The following is a 24,706-nucleotide window of genomic DNA, read 5'->3' on the forward strand; positions in this document are numbered from 1 at the left end:
GAGGGGTGTTGTGACCAAAAAAAAAAAAAAACAAACCAGGAGAGGAAAGGAAAGACAGGTGAACCTCTGCTTTGCTGGGTCTATAAATAATTTTTGAAGAGATTTTTAAAGCTGACTCACTAAAACCAAGAGACTGCCCTTCCTTGACCTGGCCCCTTTTCACTGGGTTTCTCAACAACCACACTAGTGACATGGGTGATGGTGGGGGCAGGGGTCTAATTCTTTGTTGTGGGGGGAGGGCTGTCCTGTGCATCGTAGGATGTTTAGCAGCATCCCTGGTCTCTACCCATTAGGTGCCAGTAGCACACAGGCACCGCCCCCGCACTGTGACAGCCCCAAATGCTTCCGGATATTACCAAATATCCCCTGGGGGGGGGAAGTCACCCCCAGTTGAGAACCAGTGCCTTAAGGAAACAAAATACGCTACCTCAGAGCTTCCCCGTCGGTGCACAGGGGGTGGTAGGCGGTCATGCTTTGACCCCACGGCCCTCAGGACAGCTGGGGGGAGCCGGGGGTGACCGGAGCCCTCAGAGCTTGCTGCAGCCTACTCGCTATTTACTGCAGTGCGCCCCACAAAGACGGTTTCTCCATGTGTCATGGTGTCAGCAACACACTGCCCTTCCTCTGTGACGGTGTAGAAGCACCTCGAGGCCACAGTACCCCCAAGGTAGCATAAACCACCATGTCGACCGTCTGTCCTCTTCTCAGCCCCCTTGCATCATACTTTCAGATTCTGACATTTAGTCCTGACAGTTCCTACGTGGACTTGTTAGCTCTGCGCTGGAGCAAAGTGACCTAGGCAGGAAGTCCTGGCCTGCAGTGTGACGGTTCTTGAAAGTGACAAAGCGCAGCTACATCTTAGGGAGGATTAGAATGACCTTCCTGTTTTTCCTGCCCAACGCTCTAAAACCAGATGCCCAGACTCAGTTTACCGTATTACAGAAGAGGAGGGTCAAGGGGTGGGAGTCATCCCTAACTCAGCCCTGCCTCAGTGTCCCACTAGGGTAAAAGTTGCACCCAAGTCCCAAGCGAAATTTCAAAGAGGCCTTCCAGTCATTTATGACACCAGAGAATCAGACCTCAAGCTCCTTCCAGTAAAGTCTGAATGGGATTTCATTGGGGTGGTCTGACTGTGTGGAAAGGAGCAGGTACAAACATTACTTAGTAGTGGAGTCAGGAAACGTCCAATATGGGGAAGTGCCACTTTGGAACTGGCTCCTTTATTTATAAGCAGGAGCAAAAAAGCTGATAACACTATCCCTTAAAGGCACTATATAGGCACCAACCTCTCCTCACCTGCTGACCAGTGGCAGTGATAAGGGGCTGGAGGTTCCCAGAATATTTTCTCCAGTAGACAGGAGAGACCTGTGGGCCAGCAGAGGAGCCCAATTCAGTTCAACCAACACTGACTGAGCTTCCGACCAGACCCCAGCCAGACTCACTCCTGTAATCAACTTCACAGAGTGTTCTGGGTTCTCTGAATATACACTTACCCACTGAATTTTGAGAAGGTTGAGAAGGGGCCAAAGAAAGTTGACGTAAACTCCAGGGGTGAACTGAATGGAAAACAGATGGAAAGGCCCTCTGAAGGTGATCTCTTGGCCATTCTTCTGCTTTAAGGGAAGTTTAGATTAAAATGATGGTCGTTTATCGATTCCTAATACTTTGAGATGAAGGTGGCTTGGTGACTTCCTCCAGTAACCTAATTTCTAACTATAGTTACAGTCAAAAAGTTTACCTTGGCTTACCCAGATTCTCCTAATTCAAACCAAAATGGTGAATGATAGAATTCTCTCTCTCTCTCTGTGTCTCCCTTTCTCCCCTCCCTTCATGTGTGGTCCTTTAATGACCAAGCCTAGAAAGACTGAAGGTTCTCAAGAAGGAGTAAGGGCTTCTCAGTGAGGGAAAGACATTCTATCTTCTTTTCTTCAATTGGAGAGAAAAAGACAGGACTAAGTGGGATCAAGTGGGTGAAAGGGCTGTGAACTCCTTTGGGTATTTTTATTTCTGCAATAAAAGGAGCATTTCTCTAAATTGCATTCCTTTCCAGATGGAGCCCTCCCGTCCCTCCCCCCCCCCCCCCATTGATTCTGTTGTCTTATCAGCACTTCCAAAAGCTTTAACTTCTCTCTGATCTTTTGGCCCCAGAGGAAATCTCAGTGGGAGCTACAGTCAACAGTTGCTGGGCCCAGTTCCCACTTCTCAAGCCCCAACCCCCTAATCCATGCATACCAGGAGGGAGCAAGGTCCCATCCAGCCAGGCTGGGTTAATCACTCCTGACGCCCCTCACTGATCGTGGCGACCTTTTGTAACTTGTGTGTAAGGGTTGGAGGATGCTTGTTCTGAACCCAAGGGAGAGATAAACAAGAACAAGATCCGTCAGGTTCCTTGATCACCAGCCAGCCTCAGGGCAGGTCAGACCTGAGCCCAGATGGTTTAGAACTAGGTATAAACGGAGAAACCATAGCCGGCTTGGATCTTCTAGACACTGGCCCATCGGGGCCCATCAGTAAAGCCCTTGGATAGTAACTTCTCCCAAGAGTAAGCCGGCGACCTTTCTCACCACCATTAATCAGTAATTCCGGGCAACCAGCATTACTGGAGGCTAAAGTTAAGGAGAACTGATTTTTTTTATAAGAATGTTGTACTTATTAATTCCTTGCACCCCAAAGTTGTACAACCAGCAAAGTGAATGAACTGAGAAAAACCCTGGTACATTTCCAGGACTTCCCTTCCAGGTGGATAGCACTCTTCATTCCCTTTGTCAGAAGGGTGTTTCCATGTGCATCAGGCAGGTGGAATGAAGTCCCAGACACTGGTCAGGGCACTGGTTCTCAACCAGGGATGATTTTTCCCCTCAAGGAACATTTGGCAATGTCTGCAGACATTTTTGGTTGTCACAGTTGGGGAGGTGCTACTGGCATCTGGTGGGTAGAGGCCAGGGATGCTGCTGAACATTTTACAATGCACAGGGCACCCCCTCCCCCTAACAAGGAATGATCCAGCCCCAAATCGGCCAGTTTCAGAAGTCACACGTGAACCAGTTACACAACTTAATCCCCGCCTTCAGCTACTCCAAGAACCTCTAGTGTCTGATTGACTTGACACCAAAATATTCTCCCTGGCCCAAGTTAAAGCTGTGAACTCCAGCTTTATAGTGCATGATCTTGGGTCTGGACACTGCAGTTAATTTCAGTCCCCACCCTGCTCAGCCTCAGGAACCAGCAGAGCTGTGCTAGCATAACAGTCCAGTGGCCACCCTGTTGCAAATCGATGTAAACCACATGCCAGGCATCTGTCCACCCCAGGAGCAGCCATAATTTCACCCACCAAAATATGTTGGCACATATTCACCAAAGTCTTCTGCCAAGTCCAGCTTTGCACCTCCCAGGGCTGTGTCACGTTTGAGCCCACGTGCCTACCACCTCTGCCCGGAGTCTCATTTGGATTCGCAGTGGCAGTGACTGTCTCTGTGACTAATCACCCACTTTCCCTCCCTTCCAGGAGGCTGCGTGTGCTTATGTGTTGATCGTGACTGCTGTGTACTGGGTGTCCGAGGCGGTGCCTCTTGGAGCTGCAGCCCTGGTGCCTGCCTTCCTCTACCCGTTCTTCGGAGTCCTCCGATCTAGCGAGGTTAGACCACTAGTGGCCGGCTCCCTGCTTGGTCCCTGCTGGGCCAGTGAAGGAGGGCTCAAGGTGAAGGGAGATTCACAGAGCACTTAAGGAGGGCACTTCTTTCACCCTCTGGAGCATCCTCTTAGCGCTTAGCCTTGGCACCTGCTCTTCTGGACCTTGAGCTCCTTACCTTCAATGCATGACCCTCATCTCCTCTAAACTGCCTCTTTCAGGAAGCCTTTGGATTAATCACAGCCAATGGCTCCTTCAGCCTGAATGTGTGCTTGGCACATTCAACCGGACTGCTGCTCATCTTTCTCAGCCTTTTGATTGTCCATCAAAGGCAGGAATCAGGCTCCCATATCTTTGGAATCTCACGGTAAAGCTGAGCCCAGATGGAGTAGGTGCTCAATAAATGCTTGCTGACGGAAAGACTTACCATGTTTCCCTGAGACCTGACGATGTCTTCATCCACTTCCTCTAAAAAACATTTCTGTTCCTTCTTCCCCAACGCAAGATGACTGCATATTCTTCCCTTATCTGCTGTCCACCTGGAGTCTGCCCTCTGTTCTCTCTCTCTCTCTCTCTCTCTCTCTCTCTCTCTCTCTCTCTCTCTCTCTCTAGCATTCTTAGAGCTCTAACAGGAGGTGTCAACATGAAGCCCAGGGGGGTGTCAAATTTCAGGGCAAACACTTAAGTCTGCTGCTGCTTGGAGAGAAGAAAACCACAGCCAGAAACCAGGAGCAAGATGAAGGACAGTCCTCATTCATTAACACCTAGTTCCATTTGGACTGTCTCGCTATAGCATTTGGTCTGTATTCAGGGTTTCTGAAGAAGATTGAATGGTAGAGGTTAGTGAAGGACAGAGACACAGAAGAAAGAAGAAAGGGAACTAATGGTTCCTAACTAGTCATGCCCCATACCAGCAGTGATATATATACACATATATACATGTAACTTAATACTCCTGAGACCCCTACATATTCATATTTCCATCTTACAGATGAGGAAAGAGATTCGCAGATTTAAGAAACTTACCCAAGATCACAGAATGGGAAATAGTAGAATTGGATTCAAGCTCATACCTATTAGATTTCAAAGTCCACACACTTGCTTACCTTACCATAAGAAAAACACTCCGTAATGTATGACGTAGCTTCATGGTGAGTTAATGCTGAGAACTGTGCATCTCTTCACCTGTGTGGTGTGAGGAAGGGATAATGAATCTGGGTCTGTGGGATGCCTTAACCATGGATAACAGAACTTCTTTTGAAAGATAAAATTACACCATCCTTTTAATTGCTGTGCTTGATGCAAATTAACAGGTTGTCCTTCTAGTGGATGGACTCAACTGGCAGGTTTTTGTTTCTTTTGGTGCGGGGCATTTTAGTTTGGGGGTTGTTGGTACGTTTGTTTGTTTGTTGGCATTGAGTAGTCATAGTAGCCTCAGACTCTCCAAGAAAGGATAGGATTCCCCAAACCCTCAGCAGTGCTTTTTTTCCAGAGATGGATCTAACGCTAATATCCTGGGGACCCACATAAAAGCTGACCTGGGACCTGAAGCACTAGGAAGTCGCTTCCATTGTCCCCCTTTGTGGGAAGAGAACAGGCAGTTTGGATCTCTGTATGTGCCTAAAGGAACAATCAGCCTTAAACAGGACTTTTCTTGAGAGAAATGTATGAACTTGTTCTGCAGATTTCTCTTTAAAATTGTGAAAGCAAAAGCCAATGAGTCACGGGGTGAAAGTAGAGAATGGAGGAAAAAATAAAGTTATAGAAAGAATTGAAACTTAGGTAACATTTTAAAGTGTTCTGACTATTCATTAGAAGACTAATATCTTTGTATTTCGCTACAGGCAGCCCCAAAGCCAACAGCGTGCCTTAGCCTTAAGGTAGATGCCATCTCTATTTCCCCAAGGGTTTCCTGAGCCGGATCCTACAGACAGGTGGGCCAGTCAGCCCCTCCACGCAGTAAACATGTTGCCAGGCAACCGTTCATCCAAGGGCGTGCCCACCTGCACAGCCAGGAAGGCCAAGCCTATAAGGGGTCTAGGGAGGCAGTAGTTTGTGAAGATAACATGACTCCGGGAGGAAAAAAAGAAGACTGTTCAGGGAGAGATTAGGTGCTGTTTTTTCTAAGGCTAAAGATGGAAAACACTGGCGGAACCAGGGGACAGATTTTATCATTTGAGGTTAGAAAAATCCTACCCTAGCTGTCTGATTAAGTGGCTTTGGCTGGTGATGATGTTTACCAGCTGGGCTACCTGGAGCAGTTTAGGCCAAACACATCCTGACCTTCTAAACTCGGATTAGAGGCAATGCCAACGAGATAGAGGACACGGGTTACAGCCCTTTGTGAGCCAGCCAACTTTGCAGACAGAGAAAATGTCTATTCCACAGCCACCAACTTCACCCCTCCACCTGCATGTGCCATGGCTCACCAGGAACAGCCAGGCTGGGGGTCTGCAGGAGCCCCTATTCCAGGCAAGTCATCTGCTTGTCACTCCCCCAAACCCACCTGTGCTTGCCCAGCCCCTTGCCAGGACTCAGGTCTTTCTTCTACCTTGAAAAGTTCTCTCCAATTCCTTCAGCTTTTAAAATCCTACACAATTACCCTGTTCAGTTAAACCTTTCCAAAAACCTCAAAAGCGTTGTTCTCTTCCCATGAAGCCTCCCTGATATCTTTGTCCTTTAAATGGTACATCAGACACATCAGATATAAACTGGCCATAGACGCATCCTCTCTCCGGCAAGATTGATGCCCGCTAGGATTTATGATGTCTTACGCACATGGGCCATTCTTGCCCTAGCCCTCAGTTAATGCTTCTTGATGGCAGTGCTTCTTGATGGTGTGTTAAGCAGTGTACTCTCCATACGGAGGAAGGCGTGTAAATAGGATCAGTGAGACCCTGAAACTGTGGCTTTTGTTTTTCAGTCAACATTCAGAAAAATATTTTCTGGGTGCTTTACCTACCCTGGGTAATATGGGATGTTACAGATACCATGCAGTTGACAAAAATGAAAAAAATAATAATTTCTGCCCTCTTGAATCTCACAGCTAATGCTTTGAGTTTCCCACTGGGGCTGGATGTGTGTATATTAATAGTTCTATTTTATAGTGATGACTTGTTATACTGCAGGTATTAATAGTTCATTGTGTGCAAAGCTTAGACTGTCTTCTCCCCGTCAAACTCAGGTGCTGAAAAGAGATAGGAAATGATAGACGTGGCCCCTGACCTTGACGAGTTCCTGTTCTTACAGAGAGAAAGTATAAACCGCATGGAATAACACAGAAGACCTAAAGTAGTAATGTCTCATTTTCTGGCCCTGCAGAGGATTATGCAATTCCCCATGAGAGAATGTTCTAGATAAATGAAATTTACCCTGCCAAGTATCCAAACTTTACATCAACCACTTTTTGATTGAGATCTTTCCATAAAGCATTATAATTTCCCTGGTCCCTTAAATAGGAGTTGTTGAATGTAAATTAACTTTTCCTTTGGAGCCTTCAATATTTCCAGGGATAAAAATTTCTCAATCAGAGGAGCCAAATATGGGCTGGATGACAGCACAGTTGAGTAACTAGAGTGCTGACTGAATAGCTGAACTTAAAGAATCCTGAGTAACATATTGGCATCGTACAGGAGAGAGAGCACAAATGAGAATATAAAAGGCATGATATTGGGTTTGCTGATGACTCAAAGCTGGGTGGACAAGCTAATGCACGGTGACAAAATCAATGTTGCCAGGATGAGACAATGGACTGGAACTGGCTCAATGAAGTTTAATAAGGATAAATGTTAGCAGCTTGTGTGAAAAAGACCCTTGGCTTTCAGCTGAGTATAGACTCAGTAGGAACCATCTGTCAGTCCAATGTAGCTGCTAAAATGTCAAGCCTTTCCAGGCACGATGGGAGGTCCTTTACATACACTGTATCATGTAACCCTCTGTAGAGTGGCCATTATTTTTACCTTCATTTTACAGAGGAGGAAACTGACGTTCAGAGAGGTTGTAAGTAGTGGTGCCAGGGCTTGAACCCAGGATTGCATGATCCCAGAACTTGCACCCTTAACCATTGGCCAATATGTACTGAAATCTACTGAATTAATAAACATATGTGTCCAGAATATCAATTTCTGGATAAGGAGCTCATTCGGAGGTGGGTAGCCAAGATGTCTAAAATCTAGAAGCTGAGTCACATAAGGAATGAAGATTCAAGAAGGGCACGATTTTTCCAGCTTCTACAGCTCAACACACCAGGCTCAGAAGCTCAAACCAGAACCAGAGTCAAAGCACCATAACGGAGCTCCCCTTCTCTAGGGGAGACTCCGAAATGGGGGCCACGCATAGTCCTGCTGTGCCCATGCCCAGAAGCGCAAGCCAGATGACCGTGTCAGGGGCATGAGAGGTAGACTCCGTGCCTTGGAAGAGGGGCCGGGTTCTAAAGGCCCTTTGACTGTAGGATTCTATCATCTTGTAAGCATCCAGCCACTGCTTCCCTCTGCTGATGTACAAGGCTCAGTCCTGTATTTTAGATTTATTTTCGGGCTTGCTGTTTTGTTCTGCCTCCATTGTGGCTCTCATTACTGTCATCGTGTCTGCCCTGAAAGTCCTCTCAGCTCTTCTAATGTGTTACCATAGCCTGCACAGTACCTGTGTCAATCAAGAGAGCCAGGATTGACTTTATAAGAGAACGGCGTAGCTGTGGGGGCCAAGGGGGGATCTGGGGAACTAAACAGCATGGTTTGAACACTGGGGCTTGGAAAGAATCTCAGGGATGCCCAGGGTCAGGAACTACTCTGGTAGTGATCACACCTGCTCTCTAGCTCTACCCCACAACATGTGTGGGCGCACATGCATGCACGCGCACGTGCGCGCGTGCACACACACACACACACACACACACACTCCCTCTGCTTTCTCAGTGACCCTGCACTGCAGGCCCCCAGCAAGTCTCGTTCAGATTCTAGTTCCTGCCAGGGCAAGAGAGGCACAAGGCAGCTCCAGCTGGAAAAACAAAACAACCTGTACAGCCAAGTGATGCTTGAGTCTGACGTCATGAAATCTGCTTCCCTGTTTGCTCCTGATCTCTCCGACCCACTGGATTCCTGACCAGTGCCTAGACCCTGACTTTGTTAACCCAGACTGCCATCACCCACAGCCATCCAGACACAGCCCATAGCTGAGCTCACAGCCAGGCCATAAGTGGGGCCTGACACCAGGAGCCTAGAGGTCTTGCAGCCTTTTGAGGCCAAGCTAATACTTCTATGGGAAGAGCTACACGGGTGATCATACAGACCCGAAGAACCTGGGGGCACTTTGAGTGTCAGCATTTCCAAGCTCGGCAGGAGCTGGGCTGACTTCTGGGCCAGGTCAGCACATATCTGGGTCTCTCTGCTTTAGACTTCTCGAGGGTAGGGTTTGCAAAGAATGTTTTCTTGAGGAACAAAACCTTTTCTTTAAACTAAATCTTAGTAGAATCAATATGTAAAACAGATGGAAGAGGAAATCCTTCTCCAACTGGCATGGGGGCCCAGAGCCAGGCCACTGGGCCTTCCCTACCGATACCTTGTGGCCACCCCATTCCCACATGGGCCCCTGAAGTTTCAGAGGCAGTGAGTAGTTTGAAAACCTCTGAACTCAGGGAATACAGGCAGGTGACAAGGAGGGTGTCTGGGCCCGCACAGACTCACCTGGCAGAAGCAGCATTCCTGCCCCCAGGGAGAGGCAGTGAGGCAGCCACACAGGACTTCGCTGCATTGCCATGGTTAGAATGGTGTGGGGGGCTCTAGCTCTGATGGGGGCTTAGCTCCACGCTGGGGGAGGGCCAGCCCAGGCATCCCCTCCAGGGATCACTGCAACACTGTTCAGATGAACCACGAAAGCCTCAAAGCAGGTCCATTCCAAGAGACCACACTGTCTCCTGGGGGAATGTCACACTCCGCCACGTGAAGAGGCCCACCCACGGCCGACCTGCAGAGAGAGCCTGAGTCTGTGTGGCCAGCAGCAGGGTGTGACCACTGCATTTCTGAGGGGACCCACACATTGCCAGCCATGCCCATGTCAGGGCACAGTCAGGTCCACACATCCTGCCAGTCTCTGGCTGCCACCAACATGAGCAAGGACAGTGACAATGCAGAAAGGGTCAGGGGAGAACTGAGTTTGAATCCAGTTTTGTCACTAACTGGACTTGAGCAGGTTGTGTTGTCACCTGAAAGAAAAATGCACAACCTAAAATACGTGAGTTAAGTTTTATTCGGGGAACTTACTGAGGACTGCAGCCCAGGAGACAGCCTCTCAGATAGCTCTGAGCAACTGCTCTAAGAGGTAAGGGAGGAGCCAGGATATATATGAACTTTTTTTACCCCCTCTGGAAAAAAACATGTAGTCAAACACCAAAAAATTACTGCTAATTGCAACAGACATCTCAAGTTAATGATTTTAGTGCTTTTCCATCTGTGGGGTGATGCAAGAACCTGGGGCCATTGAAATTATTCCTTAGATATACATCTTAACTATTTAGGGGCTGGTCATCAAAGCAGAGAATGCTTCCTGTTTTTCTCCATCCTGAATTCCCCTCGGGGATCACAACGCAGTGGCTAATGACTTGAACCTTGTAGAGCTAGAACGGTGGGCAGCATTCTTCTCTTTCTGTGTGTAACCTTTCGAAACTGCCATTTTACCCATCCGGAAAACAAGAATAATGGACATAGCCACCTCGTGGGGAGCTGTGAGGATTTCAGAGCTTTCTGAGTGAGAAAGGGCCCCTCACAGCACCCGGCTCTGCTGTGTGAATGACGAGTTGGTCTGTCTCTGTCTCCCCCTCCCCACCCCCAGAGGACAGCTTCATTCTTAGCGAGAAAAACGCTGAGCTGAGATCAATGTCCAGACTTCCCTTCTCCTCAAACTTCTGGGATTAGAGCCACAACTCCCCCCTTCCCATTAAAACAAAAAAAACTTTTTGAAACAATTAAAACCTGACATATCTAGAGAGCAATAATTCTGTGACCAAAGAAAGTGATGTTTTTAAAAGCTCACCACTAATGGACGTCTCGGGCAAGTCACTAACAATGAACTCATCAGTTAACAGACAACACTCGCTGGCACTCCTGCCCCTTGGGCCTCTCAGCCCAGGCTCGGTTAGAAAGCTGTCGAGACGGACTCACCCTTCACTTAAGAAAACTGGGCGGAATCTTTCATCTTTTAGGTCCACCTTGCTCCTCCTTATTTCGTCTCTTTCTCTTATTCCCCCGCTTGGTCACACCGGATTCCTAATCCCCCATCTCATCTTGAAGCATTTCATCTTTTCACTTCTCTAATGATAATAACAGACATTTAGTGAGCCATTCCTACATGCCAGGTCTGGCTGCCTCGTGGCTCACGTTGTGCCGGATTCAATGTGCTGTGTGTTGTTACGTAAATGGTTGGAGTGGTGGGGGTGTGGGCTTCAGTAGCTGGTCCCAGAACATACGACCCATCTGCGGGGAGCCAGCATGAGCCCAGGTCATCTGAACTCCAGAGCCTGAGCTCTGGCTCTCCTGTGAGTCTCCACCTTTTGAAACCAGCCTCCTTGAGCCCTTCTCTTCTTAAACACAGGCCAGAAATCCCTGCGGTCTCCAAGCTCAGGGATTCAGCGCACGGAGAAAACCCACAGAGCAGAAAAGCAGTAAAGGCAAGAAAACTGCCAACACAAATGGCGCAAAATCCACACACTTTAGCCATGGGAGGAGCGCTCATTTTAGAATCTAATTTCTCTTTGCAAAGAATTCTAACCATTTTCATTATCTTGCTTCCCAACTCACAGGATATTAGTCTTGGAAATTAGATAGGGGGGAAAGGAATGCTCATGGCAAAGCTGAGTATGCAACACATTTTGGAAAACGATTAAAATAATCCTCAAGAATCCTGGAACTCCCAGAGGGGTTCTGAATAACCAAGGTTTCATTGTAAAAGAGAAATCAGTGGGCTGGAAAACCAACCAACACCACCACAGGACAGGATTTATGTATCAAAGTGAAAATGCAGCCTTGTGCCTGGGTCCTCTCTGTGTGCTAGTGGCCTCAGACCAGGTCAGCCTCTGTGTGGACCCCTTAGTCACAAAGAGCCACCAGGAAACCTGGCTGTCAATGTGGCGGCCATGCTTGCTGGCTTGCGTGTGTCATTCAATCTTCACAGTAACTTTACAATAGATAGGGACTCATATAATCCTTTTTTTTTTTTAGATGAGAGAAGTGAAGCCCAGAGAGGTTGAATAACTTGCCCAGGGTCACACAGCCGAGTCCTGGCTGACTCCAGAGCCCTCACTCTTCCCCATTTGACTATGTAACATCATGATCACAGACTACCCCCAGGCTATATCACCCAAGCACGTGGCATTGCTTACAAGGGGGCAGGGAGAGCGCAGGAACAGACCTGAGCCCACCGAACAACAAATAAGAAGACAGCACAGGGCCAGTACCCCGCTAATGCTGGGCCTGCGGCTTACACTGGACCAGGCCTTGGTATTTGGATCCAGTGTCAGGGCTGTGATTACGAATAAAGATGAGGGATGTGGGCTGCCCCGTGCTGTCTGGGAGACCAAGAATTTCCCCTAGAGTGAATTAGATGGGTGGTTTCCAGTTGGCCACCATATGGTGAACTAGCTTTGGATTCAGATGGACCTGGATTGATATCCCAACTCCACCCCTCACACTGCAATCTTGGAAGCCTTCCTTAACCTCTCTGAGTCTGTTTCGTCACCTGAAGTGAGAAACTGAATGCAAAATGCAAAATTCCTGGTATGTAGAAGGTGCTATGCACGTGTTAGTTCTTTTCTCCTTCCCTTTGAAAGGAGCCCAGAGAAGGTTCCCCCACCTGTTGTACAGACTCTGAGCCTCCCAAAAGGCCAGCACAAACTGGGGTTCTATTATGACACATGCCAAAGAGGCAAAAACTTAAATGTCAGTCAGTTCCCTGGGGAAGCAACCCTGGTAGCACTGACTCTTTAAAAGCTTCACAGAGGGTCATAGGCCAGGGAGCCAGTGGGGGGACGGGCACCCAGGACAACGATGTATCAGGTCTTTCGTGGGTTTCCCTCCTTGGTAGACAGAATTAAAACACTGATTCCACCACAAAGCTGCCTCTTAGCTGCCTGGGAAGGTAAGGGGGCAGTGTGAAAAGTCCCAGGCCCCCAATTCAGCCAGCCCTCAGGCGTCCCAGCAGTGTGTACACCTCCCGCTAGAGGGCAGCACCTCCACCCACGGACACGGCCCAGAGGGGACTCTGCCTGAGAGTCACAGCCCAGCAGGGCAGGGGGCCTTCTCTGTTCTCCGGGAGCATTAGTGACAGTGACAGTGAGGACTGGAGTTGAGGACAGGTTAACCAGAAGCAGAGGGCGCTTCCTGCAGGAAGTGGTCACAGAGAGAAGTGCTGATCCTTCTGCCACACCAGCCTGACACAAGGAAACCTCCATGGGGCAAGAGAGAGAAGAAATGGGGCAGGTTGCCTTTATTTGGGCTTTTACCTTCTCGAAGTGTTTCGTGCAGAGTTTAAAAATCAAATAATGCTGAAAAGATCATAATAAAAAACATTAGTCTCCTTCCCCGCCCATCCCCCACTGCACCCGCCACCGAATCCACCCTTCCCCCACCCAGAGTCAATAACTTAACTTTGCTCATTGCTGCTTCTGGTAGTAAGCTCTGCATTCCCATGTGATACTCTTATATTAATTCTTGAGTTAGCACTTCTACGCATTATCTGTTGACTTCGGATTACAGCAGATAAGGATTTTGTCCCCTTACACCCCCAGTTCTCTTCCCTCTATCCTCCCAGTACAGGAATATAACCCAATAATCAAAGTGTAACAGTGTGATTATGACAATTCTGTCTACTTCAGACACCACAGATCTTACTATATGTGCATTCCCTTCCCTGTCCAATGTTTACTTTTCTTGCAGTTAAAAATGTTCTTTTCTCACTCTAAGAGGGTTCCTAAGTTAGGAGTTAAACTCTTCTCTCTTATTTCCCCTCAGTTTCTGTCATGGCTCCACTGTTGGGAACACCTCTCACATATGTGACAAGCATTTATTGAGCATCTACTTTTGCATAGTATCCTATTAGAATGTTAAGGGATTTACCACAAAACGTGGTCCTTGGCCTTTTGCAGCCTAAAATTCAGTTGGGAGACCAGAGAGGGACACACACAAAATAAACAGTACAAGGATGAAGCAACCATTCAAGCATTGCCCTATGTGCTCTGTGACTCTGGGACAAATGATGCCCACGGGGAATGTTCTGGAATCAGAGGCTAGAGTCACAAGGAAGGTTTTCTGCTGGGCACCAGGTCTGAACTGGGCTTTGAAGTCTGGTTGTTCAGAGCAGAGATAAGAAGAGAATCTTCCAAGGGAGGGAATCAATGAAGAGCTGGTCCTGGAGCCCAAACACAGGAAACATGTTTGAACAGGGCTAGGTCTCAATTTCTTCATCGTTAAAAAGGGGGAAGAAGCTGTGGCTGTGTGAGAGAAAAATCCCTATTCTTAGGAAATATTCACTGAAGAATTTAGGGATAAAGTGCTAAGTGTATATAACTTACCCTCAAATGGTTCAGAGGGGAAAAAAATGTAGAAAGACAGGAATATTCTTTGCGCTGTTATCATTTTGGATCCTTTTGGAACTTTAGAATTATTTGGAATTATTCAAATTAAGTCTTTTTAAAGGTTTAAGGCGAGTTATGAAGCCATCTTCAAGAACTCTATCCTAAGGAAATCATTACATTTACATAAGGTTAATCACTTGTAGCAAAAAAAAAAGGGGGGGGGGCGGGGAATCAACCTAAATATTCAACAACAAAATGGCCAAATAAAGTCTATGGTACTTTGTGCTGCCATTAGCATGAATTTCCCCAATAAATCTAAGTCTCCTAAGAAAATGATCAGGGCACAATGTCAAATGAAGAAGAGGAGCAGGATATAAACCAGGACACACCTTATCAGTCCAATTATGTGTCCATAGCAATATTTAAAAATTGGAGAAAATATATACCAAGGTATTAACAGTAGTAGGATTAAGGGTAATTTTATCTTAATTTTTATGTATCTCAAAGTTTTTAAACATGTATTGATTTCCTAATTTAAAAAATGAATGTAATTTTCTAAAAAGCTAAAGAAAATGAGATTTGTGGACAAACCTGGGGCTATTTTAATAATTTTTAAGGATTAGGATAAAATTATAAATATGTTTATTCTTTGAAATCATATTCATATAATTAAACAGAATGTTTTTGTGTTTTTTAGAAAGTGGAGAATATCTGCTCTAGGGGATTATTGTCAGGATTAAATGAAATTATCTCTGTAAAGGACTTAGCAAAGTGCCTGCGCAAGGTAGTATGTGTATATGTATTAAATTTTTTAAATAATAGATATTATATGTATGCAATATGTATACAACAGTGGGCTGTTTTAATAACCCTCATCTCCTTGCCTCTTGCTTGCCAGCCTCTGGTTGACAGCGAGCTTTGTCGGGTGGGGGCCGGGTGGGGTGACCGCGCTGGCCTCCGCAGGTGGCGGCCGAGTACTTCAAGAACACCACGCTGCTGCTGGTGGGTGTCATCTGCGTGGCGGCCGCCGTGGAGAAGTGGAACCTGCACAAGCGCATTGCTCTGCGCATGGTCCTGATGGCCGGAGCCAAGCCGGGCATGTAAGTCACACTTAGTGCCCACCCCCCAGCTCCCAGTGGGCCACCCACTGACCAGTCAGTCAGGCTTCTACCAATGGGGGTGGAGGACACCAAGGCCACAAGGCTCTGACCTCCCCCTCCAGGGACAGGGCCTGTGACCGTGGAATGGAGATTTGAGTGTGTGACTTTGGTATCATCTGTTGTCACAGTCTAAATCAGGTACCTGAGTAACCCAGACCCCAAGGGCAGCAGGTTCCAAAATATAAGGGGCTTATTCAGTAACACAAGGTGAACAGACGTAAACTATTTCCCCACTTTTGCCGGGGTGTCAGGGAGCAGGCTGGACACGAAGGGGTGTCTCCTCCCCTGTCATCTAAGGAGTTATGGCACTTTCCTCCTGTCCACTCTGAATTTTTGTTGTCCCTGGTTCAGACCCAGGCCTGTCAAACACGTGGCATGTAGCCCGACACCTGCAGTGCGTGCAGGCCCTCAGCTTCTTCCTCTCTTCTCTTTGCTGTTGAGAAGGCTGCTCAGGGTGTGTAGCAAGGTCAGGATAAATGGTTTTTTTGTGAACTCAATCCTGCTCTGTCGGAAACCCCGCCATTACCTTCCCTTTGGAATAGTGTCCTCACCTCCTTCTCGTTGACAACTTTCTTGCAACACTTCATGTAAGCTGCCCTGACTCCTTTGGGAGTCCAAGAGAGCGTAATAAGTAACGTGGCATCCGTTTTCAGCATTAGTCGTTAGATGAGTACAGGTTATACTAAAATGATGCTCCTGTCTCCCACTTAACTACAGCTTAACTCAGCAGGATTCGCCCCCTCACTCACTAATCACCCCACACTCTGCCGCCCGCACACACAGCAGCATTTCCTCACATCATGTTGGGACTCTGCAGCTCTTTAAAACCGCTGGGTACTGTCTTCAAGAATTTTTATCCCCGTTGCATTTCCACTCTCTGTTTACCGCATCCACCAGCAAGTTCCCACCCTCGTGGGGCTCTCCGCTTGCCAGGGCACGTCCAGGGCAGGCAAACTCATGCCTCCGTCAGCCTCAACAAAACACCCTCAGGACTCTGGCATCCGGTCATAATCCACATGATAAACGTGCCAGCCCCAAACTGCACGAAGTCAGTGATTCCACCTAAAGTGACCCACACAGGCAGTCTTTATGTTGGCTTCTCTTATGGAAACAAGAACTGTATCTGTACAAACACACATCGCATGTTTTCAAAGTCAAAGAGTAATGAGTTATCTTTGTTAATGTTTTCCTCCGAGCATCAACTAAGTACCAGCTGGAAAAGTGCACACAGTGAAATGGGACCCCCACTGTGCCTTTGGGGGTGTGCTCTCCACACGTTCGTTCGTAGTGGGACAAGTAGTGGGTGGAGCCACGAGCCCTACCCATTAATCCCTGTTTGGTCACTAATAACTGCAGTGACTTGGCTACAAAGCCAGGGATGTAATGGCACTCACAGAACTGCTAGCTGCAAGGGCCAAAAAATAATTCCTTTATATATAAAAAACACACACCGTCACCGAGCTAATGTCCGCAGAGAGGGGAACCATCAGTAGTCCGTACCCTGGGACCCTACTACCAAAGCTCTTCTTCACTTAAGCAAGGGCTTTGCTGTTTTTGTTGTTTGTTTTTGTTGTTTCGGCTATGGCTGCTAGCCCATGGGGTGTGATTCATTCATTCAACACATCTTTATTTAATGTTTATTCTGTGCCACGCCCCGGGCATACAAAGCTGAATGCAGGGCACAAACCTGATTTTCTGGACCAAGCCAGCCCCAGCGGGCTGCCCTGCGAGGTGGGCAGTTGGGCTGGGAGGGAGGCTGGCGTGCTGCGACGTGTCCCGCTCCCCCCGCCCCGCCCTCCAGGCTGCTGCTCTGCTTCATGTGCTGCACCACGCTGCTCTCCATGTGGCTCTCCAACACGTCCACCACCGCCATGGTGATGCCCATCGTGGAGGCCGTGCTGCAGGAGCTGGTCAGTGCCGACGAGGAGCAGCTCATGGCCGGCAACTCCAGCACCGAAGAGGCCGAGCCCATCAGTACAGTTTGCCGGAGTCCATCTCCCCTTTGCTCCTCCACCTTCCTCCTACAATGCTGCCCAGCTCGCCGCCTGCCCCCAGCACCCCTCAACCCCGTCCGCACCACCACCACTCCCAGCTTCTGCTGCTTCCTCTCCTCTTCCCTTTATCCTGCGCCAGCCCTGGCAACCTGCAGCTTCTCTGTGACCCCCATTCCCAGCGCTCCCTCCCTGCCCTGCTTACAGCAGCCACCACTGCGCCGTTCCCCCAAAATGCTCCAGGATTACAAGACCCTGGGCCTATCCATGTCCGTGACCCCGCCGTGCCTTCGAAGCCGAGGGAAGGGGGAGGGTCATCACGCACGCAGAGCAGGAGCCTTTATGCCCTCGTTTCCCCATTCAGCCCCAGCCCTTCAGGGTCGGGGCCGGTCTCCACATCTCACTTTCTGCTTTCCTTTGCTACTGTAGGTCTTGATGTAAATACCCAACCTTCTCTGGAACTCATCTTTGTCAATGAAGAGTGAGTATGACTGCCCTCCTCCCAGACAGAGCCCCTCCAGGTCCATTCCAGAGGTCAGGAAAGAGCCCATAGAAGTTCTTCTAGATGTACGGGCAAGCTCACATCTTGCCACCCCATCACCTCCCCTGCCCCCACCCCGATGTCCCCTCCAGACCCAGAAGCCACCTGCCAAGATCTCAAGGGCAACTCCCTTAACCACAAGGTACTGCAGTGCTGAGGGAAGAGATCGAAAAGACCACCCTGACTCTGAGGGGTCTATGGACGGTCCATGCATCTACCAAGTGGAATTTCATCTAAACTGATGTCCCTCTGGGGAGAACAATATTTAATCTATTAATGAAAAAATGCTCTCATATGAGATGTCATTGGAGATTCTTCGAGACTCACATTGTACAGCTGTAAGACATGATCTGACTAGATTGGGTGGCAGGTAGGGATCAGAGGGCAGTTGGTGTGGGAGCCATGGGTTGACACAAAGCATCAGCTTTTAGAAAAGGAGAAATATCGTCTCAAACACTCATGTGCGATAGATCCATTAACAGCTGATTTCTTTTATTCAATATCAAAATGTGGCCTTCAAGAAATACTGTGATGAACAGCACATTTGGAAAGTTAGATTTGTATGAGAGCTCAGTTATGCAGTTTGCTCTTTTCATTAAACAGTGGAGAACTCACACTGAGTGGAACCAGCACTCAGGGACAGACGCAGACGGGTGCCAGCAGGAACAGCCTGATCCCGCCCCCTCCCCAAATGTCCCCAACCATGATACACTGGATTTCCCTCCCGATCCTTGACAACACCTCAGGCAAATCCCACAGCTCTTCCAGTTCCTCTCAGATATTAGGATGATCTCACTCTCAGATATTCAGCAACTAGTCCAGACTCAAATCAAAACTGCAATCTCTCATCCAAGGCTTCTCCCACCCACTTCACACTCACACCCGCCTCGCCAGCCCAGGTCTGCAGAATCAGAGGAGGAGACAGCTGACTTGTCTCTCACTCTTCCTCCCCCTCCCTCCCCTCACCAGCTCTCTCTGCTACTCCCGACCTCTCCAGGGTTAGGGCAGAGGCTGTAGGGGCGGGAAAGATAAAGGGGCAGAAAGGTTCTTGGCCGGAGCTACTGTAGAGTGGGGTCAGTGTCCTCTCTGGGACCCAGATCCCCACACTGTCACGTGTCAGGCTCTCACCTTCAGGGTCCTCGGCGTGTCCCTTGCGGCCACCTCCACGTAGCCTGGGCCTGCTGGCGGTGATGACTACTCATGCCCCCTTGGTTCTGTGTGCTGGGGGCACTCCCCACAGCCTCTTTCTTCTGGGGTTGCCTCCGCCCCTTGGGCAGGGCCTCTTCAAGGTGGCTGCAGCCCAGCTACCTTTCTTGTGGGCCCCCCACTCCAACAAGACCCTGGACATTGAGAGCACGGCTGCTCCCAGTGCAGCGGGTCTCCTCTCCTCACTCTGGCCTGTCAGGCAGTGTGGCCTCTTGCCTTTGTTCTTTTCTGGATTAAAAAATGTGTCCCCAAACTCCAAAGCCAAAGCTCAGGTTGCCTCTGAACTCCCTCAGCAGAGTGCTGGTGGGAGCCAGGGCCGTGAGGAGGGCCAGCACCTCCCACGCTGTCTTGGGGGTTCCTTGACGACCTCCTCGGCCGATGTGGGAAGGAGCAGGGAACACACAACTCTCTCCTCCTCCCAGGCTAACGGCTCTCTCCCCAGAGATTGCTTCCCTCTGAGCCCCCATCAACTCCCATCCTTCCCTGACAGAGCCCTGAGGTGGCTGATGACCACAGGACCCCACGTCCCGCACGGGTGTCCAGCACCTCTCGCTGGTCTTCCCAGTATTTGAGCTCTTGCCCCCCACTGTCCTCAGAACTAAGACAAACCAGAACCCTGCATTCAGTGCCCGGTGTAAGTCTCTGATGCTGGTAGTTAAACTTCCCCTTCCTCTCTCTCTACTCAGGGCAAAGGCTGGGGACCAGGACGGGCAGGAGGGACTGGGCACCCACGATGGCTGCCGCCGTCGGAGGTGCAGCTGCTGATGAGAAAGTAGCCCCCATCTTCTTGCTGTCACTTGCTTTTCACCACGTGTGGTCCTGGCCCTCGCTGCTCCTGTCCCCTCAGACAAGCGTCTGGCATTTCTCCTTCTAAAAAGTGACTGAGTCAGCCAGTGAGAACACGGTTGGGGCCCAGCTCTCCCGGCAAACAGAGACAGGAACTTGTCTGCTCCTCCTCTTAGCACCGGTGCCCTCGGGAAGCCAGTACCCTCTCTGCCTGGTTCCCTGCTCTGTAAATGCAGGCAGTGATCCCTGCCGCACAGATCTCTGGGATGCTCAAGTCCATATCTGAGTGCTCAGTACCGGATAAGCACTCCTCGTTCACTGTTGCTAAGAGTCTCAGTTTCCCTTCAAAGGAAACTCCCTGCTCCTGTCCCCACGAAACTTACTGCATCTCTTAGGGTGAGGCTGGTCTTCCTTGTAAGCCCAGAACAGCAGAGTCTAGAAGGGTCACTGATACCAAACACTGGTGTGGGGAGAATTCCCATCTCATCAAGCCTGGGCCACTGCTGTTTTCCCCACTTCTTTGCTTTCTTCCAGCACGTCGAATGCAGACCTCAGTTCTCTGATGCAAAACAAGGTACGGCCTTGGGTTTTTTCTGTGCTTTGAGATACTAGAAAGACCCTCAAGATGACTCAGGGATGGAGATGCCTGGCAGTCCCTCCTAGAGCCCAGTGGCCTCCACTGATCTGAGAGCAGAGCCTGAGCCTGGACCCGTGAGGCTCCGTGCGGTTCTGAGCCCCAGCCCTGAGCCCTGGCTTAGCCTCACAAAGTACGGGTTAACCATTCTTCACGGAAAACCAATGTTCAGCCATCCAGATTTTCAAGAGCCACAGATTCATCCTTAGGTTTCCTGTCAGGAGGGATTCATTACAGAAGTATTATTAGGAAAAGGGATGCATTTATAGGGGAAAGCCAAGTTTCCCTGCACATTGCTACTCGGCCTCATCCCGCAACGCCCCCGCCCCCCTCTGCCAAAGAGCTGGTTTTACATCCCTTCTCACCGCAGTCCCAAAGGATGGGTTGTGATCAGTCCAAACTGTGGACCTTGTTGTGGGGAGATCTTTTTTCATTTTCTTTGTGTTAAAGAAAAATGAAGGGTTAGCTAATGATGTTCTAGAAAGCCAAGCTCTCCTGTAAGGACAGAGCCACGTTCTGCCAAGTTTCAAAAGCCTCCCTAAATGGGATGCTTGGCCCCAGCCAGATGGGAACCTATGAAAAGGAGGCAGGCACAGCTGGGGCTGCTCTTCACCTCAGGCTCCCCCTGGCTCTGGTCTCTGAGTCCCACTGGGCCGAGGCATGGGTGCCCCCAGGATGATCAGGTGGCTTCTCCAGGCCCCCACACCCTCTTCCTGATAGTGTGGTCTTTGTCCCAACAGAACCTGAATGGTGTGCCCACAACCACCAACCCCGTCAAAACAGCAAACCACCAGGGCAAGAAGCAGCACCCATCCCAGGTAATGGAACTGCACCTCCTGATCCTGTTTCCTACATGAAGTGCCTTACGCTTCCCAGGGGCACGGCTCTTGGAGCTGTGAGAGCATCAGGTTAGTGAGCTGTCATCCCCAGGCACTCTATCCACACACGTGTCTGGCCTGCAGGTGTCACAGAGATAAGACATCTAACTCACTGTTGACTTCGTCAAGTCATCCCACTGCCCGGAGCCCCAGTTTCTTCAACTAAGAAAGCTGAGGGTTGGTCTAGATCAGAAGTGTTCAAACGATTCCTCAAAGGTGCTTCAGGAGCACGGCAAACATTTGAGTATCCTGAGACTTTAAGGCAATTGCTTTTCTGCCCCCTGATTTTCCTGGCACTATGTCATGGGAACGAAATGCAGAAGGAAAACAGATGTTGAAGCTGGTGTAAAACTGCAACTGTCACTTACAGCCCTTGATTTCAAATTTTTGTGTTCATCAAAATCATCTCAGTTATGTCACATCCATATGAAACAAATCAATGCCATCATTTATTAAACACTTATTAAATACCAAGCCCTATGCTGAGCGTTTGCTCGATGAGGTAGCAATTTTGAACTCCACTTTTACAGAGATGCAGAGAGATGAAACCATGTACCAAGGCCTCAGAGTTCGTGAGAGGAGCACCTCGATTCAAATCCCAGTCTCCCTGTCCACATGTGCACACTTTCAGTTAAAAGATAGTTGTATAACCACTAAATGCTACATTTATGTTTTCTCTATTGGAGGTCCACGTAAATGTTCATTAGAAGAAAGGATTGTGGAAAACCACTAGACCAGAGAATCTATGAGGTTTCCTCCAGCTCTGATAATCAGCGAGCCTTTCAGGAAAATTTGGAGGGGTCCAGCCTTTCCTGGGCCCTCCTAGGAAACAGTGGTTAAGGGCTTTGAGAAATGTGGTGACTTGGCCTCTCCCCCATGGCTTTCCTATGACCTATCTGGTTGACATATGTGCCAGGCCACTCTTAGACTCATGATTTGAGGCCAGGCCTGGTGGGTCGGGGGGGTACTTGCTGCTTTAAGTCCACACTTGAGACCAGAGGTCAGTAACTTCTGACCCTCAAAGGCCATCATGTGGACCACGCAGGGCCTGAGAGGACCACAGCAAGGCCTCACACACAAAGCCTGTATGCAGGGGGGAGGGGAAGGTGGGAAGAAAAGCCAGTAGGCAAGAAGGAAAAAGAGTGAGGAACGAACTACACACTTTGACTCCCGGCCCAATGAAAGCTAGACTCTTTCTATAATGCAAGGCTGATTTTTCAGTCGTCTCCCAACCAGGACTGTATCCTAACTCCATGCAGAACAACCATCTTCTATTTGGTATTTAAACACAAAGTGGAAAGCAACCGGTTCTATTGTAAAAAACAGAACATTCTGTTAATATTCATAACAACAAAAATAATAACAGCTTACCATTTGTTAAATGCCAGCAAGGCTTCCAAGTGCTTTCCATTTATTCTCCACAACAGTCTGGCAGAGAAACTAGGATTTGCCCCATTTTACCCAAGAAGAGACTGCAGCTCAGACGGGGCTGCCCAAGTTGGTAAACGGCAGAACTGGGACTGGGATTTGTCCTTCTAAAACCTTCCTCCTGTACCGTGGTCCCTTGTTTTTCATGCAATTTTCCAGACAGCCCAAGCTGGGTTGGAGAAACTCACTGATTTTCCTTTGGTAGGAAAAGCCACTGGTCCTGACCCCCTGCCCCAGGACCCAGGAACTCAAAAGAAAGTACAAGTCCCAGCATGACCAGATGATCTGCAAATGCCTCTCGCTGAGCATCTCTTATGCTGCTACCATTGGGGGCCTGACCACCATCATCGGCACCTCTACCAGCCTCATTTTCTTGGAACACTTCAACAAGTAAGCAGTTTACTTGGTCAATAAATATTTACTAACCACCCACCATGGGTCAGGAACAGAACTAGGTGTAAAGATACAGCAGAAAACTGAACCAGACATTTTCTGTACCAAGAGGGAACAGAGACAATCAAGTCATTACAGTTCAGTGTGCTGAGAGGGGTGAGATTCAGCAGAGAGAGCCCCACTGGGGGAGCCCACCCAGTCTACTGGAAGGGAGTGCCTCCCTAGAGAGGCAACGATGGAAGGGGAGACCTGGAGCATGAGCTGGCATTAAGTAGAGGAAGGGAGGTCTTCCAGGCAAAGAAAACAGTGTAGGAGGGCTCAGAGGCCAGACAGCAGAGCACATAAAAGGACAGAGGGCAAAGGGAGGCCAGAGAGGTGGACACGCAGATCACAGAGGGCCTCGCCAGGCCCACTGAGGGCCTTGGACTTCATCTGGAAGGCTGTGAGAATCCTTTGAAGAATTTTAGGCAGGGAGTGAGGGAATCAGGTTTACAGTTTTGAAAACTCATTCTGGATTTTTAAAATGGATTGGAGAGGGAAAGGCAGGTAGCAGGGAGACAATCTGGGATGCTGCTGCAGATGCCAGGAGAGAGCTGGTGGGGGCCTGCGTAACAGCGGGAGGAGAAATGGCCAGATCTGAGAGATACTCAGAACTAGACTTGACCAGCCCAGGCAGGATTAGAAAGAGTCTGAGAGAGGGAAAGGCCAAGTCTCATTGTGAGGCTCGGGGCTCCAGCAGCTGGGGAAATAGAGTTGCCCTTGACCTAAATGAGGGGAAAGATAGGAAATGTTGATGTAGAGATCGAGATGTCCAGCTGGAGACACAGCTCTGAATCTCAAGAGACAGTTTTAGGCTAAAGGCATAGATTTGGAGTCGGTGGCCTGCAGAGCTGTGTTCACAGCATGCAGCCTGTGCAGCCCCACAGGCCACATGCTCAGAAGGGCCCCATGTGTGTCTTAATGCTCTGCTGTCAGAGAACAAGGGGCCCCCTATTTGCATTTTACACTGGGCCCCACAAAGCAGATAGGAGTGGGTCCTGGTGGCACGCATATGGAAACTGAAGCCATCGGAGTGATGGAGATTACTCAGGGAGAACACACAGAGTAAGTGGAGCAGGAGGGGTAAACATTCAGCACAAACATCTAAAGTAGACTGACTACAAAAGGGAGAATAAAGCAGTAGCAGACAGGGGGGAGGAAGATCTGGTATCATTCTACCCAAGGGAATAACATGGTCCATATTGTTTAAAGTTGCTGAATGATCAAGCAAAATAAGAACAAAAATTATCTATTAGATTTGGTGACACGGAAGTTACTGGTGACCTAGGCAAGAGCAGTTTGGTCAAATGATTGGAAAAGAAGCCAAATTTCAGTAGGCTGAGGAGTAAGATGGAGGTGGGGAAACGGAGAGGTGGCTATGAAGAGAAGGAGAGCTATGGGGCGATAATAAAGGGAGAGTGGAGTCAAGAAGGGGTTTTTATGATAGAAGACATTTAGAAT

General features: G+C 48.9%; 1 protein-coding gene across 1 annotated transcript in view; it reads left to right on the top strand.

Moving 5' to 3' along the window:
* The window catches only part of SLC13A4 (solute carrier family 13 member 4), a 38,034-nt gene that overhangs the window by 1,688 nt on the left and 11,640 nt on the right, over positions 1-24,706 (top strand). The window contains exons 2-8 of the mRNA XM_064487332.1: positions 3,506-3,634; positions 15,153-15,289; positions 17,151-17,323; positions 17,770-17,821; positions 20,408-20,447; positions 21,248-21,325; positions 23,019-23,203. Of these exons, the coding sequence (XP_064343402.1) occupies positions 3,506-3,634; positions 15,153-15,289; positions 17,151-17,323; positions 17,770-17,821; positions 20,408-20,447; positions 21,248-21,325; positions 23,019-23,203 (794 nt within the window). The remainder of the gene's footprint in view (positions 1-3,505; positions 3,635-15,152; positions 15,290-17,150; positions 17,324-17,769; positions 17,822-20,407; positions 20,448-21,247; positions 21,326-23,018; positions 23,204-24,706) is intronic.

The sequence above is a fragment of the Camelus dromedarius genome, chromosome 7, assembly GCF_036321535.1.
Source record: "Camelus dromedarius isolate mCamDro1 chromosome 7, mCamDro1.pat, whole genome shotgun sequence".
Lineage (NCBI taxonomy): Eukaryota > Metazoa > Chordata > Mammalia > Artiodactyla > Camelidae > Camelus > Camelus dromedarius.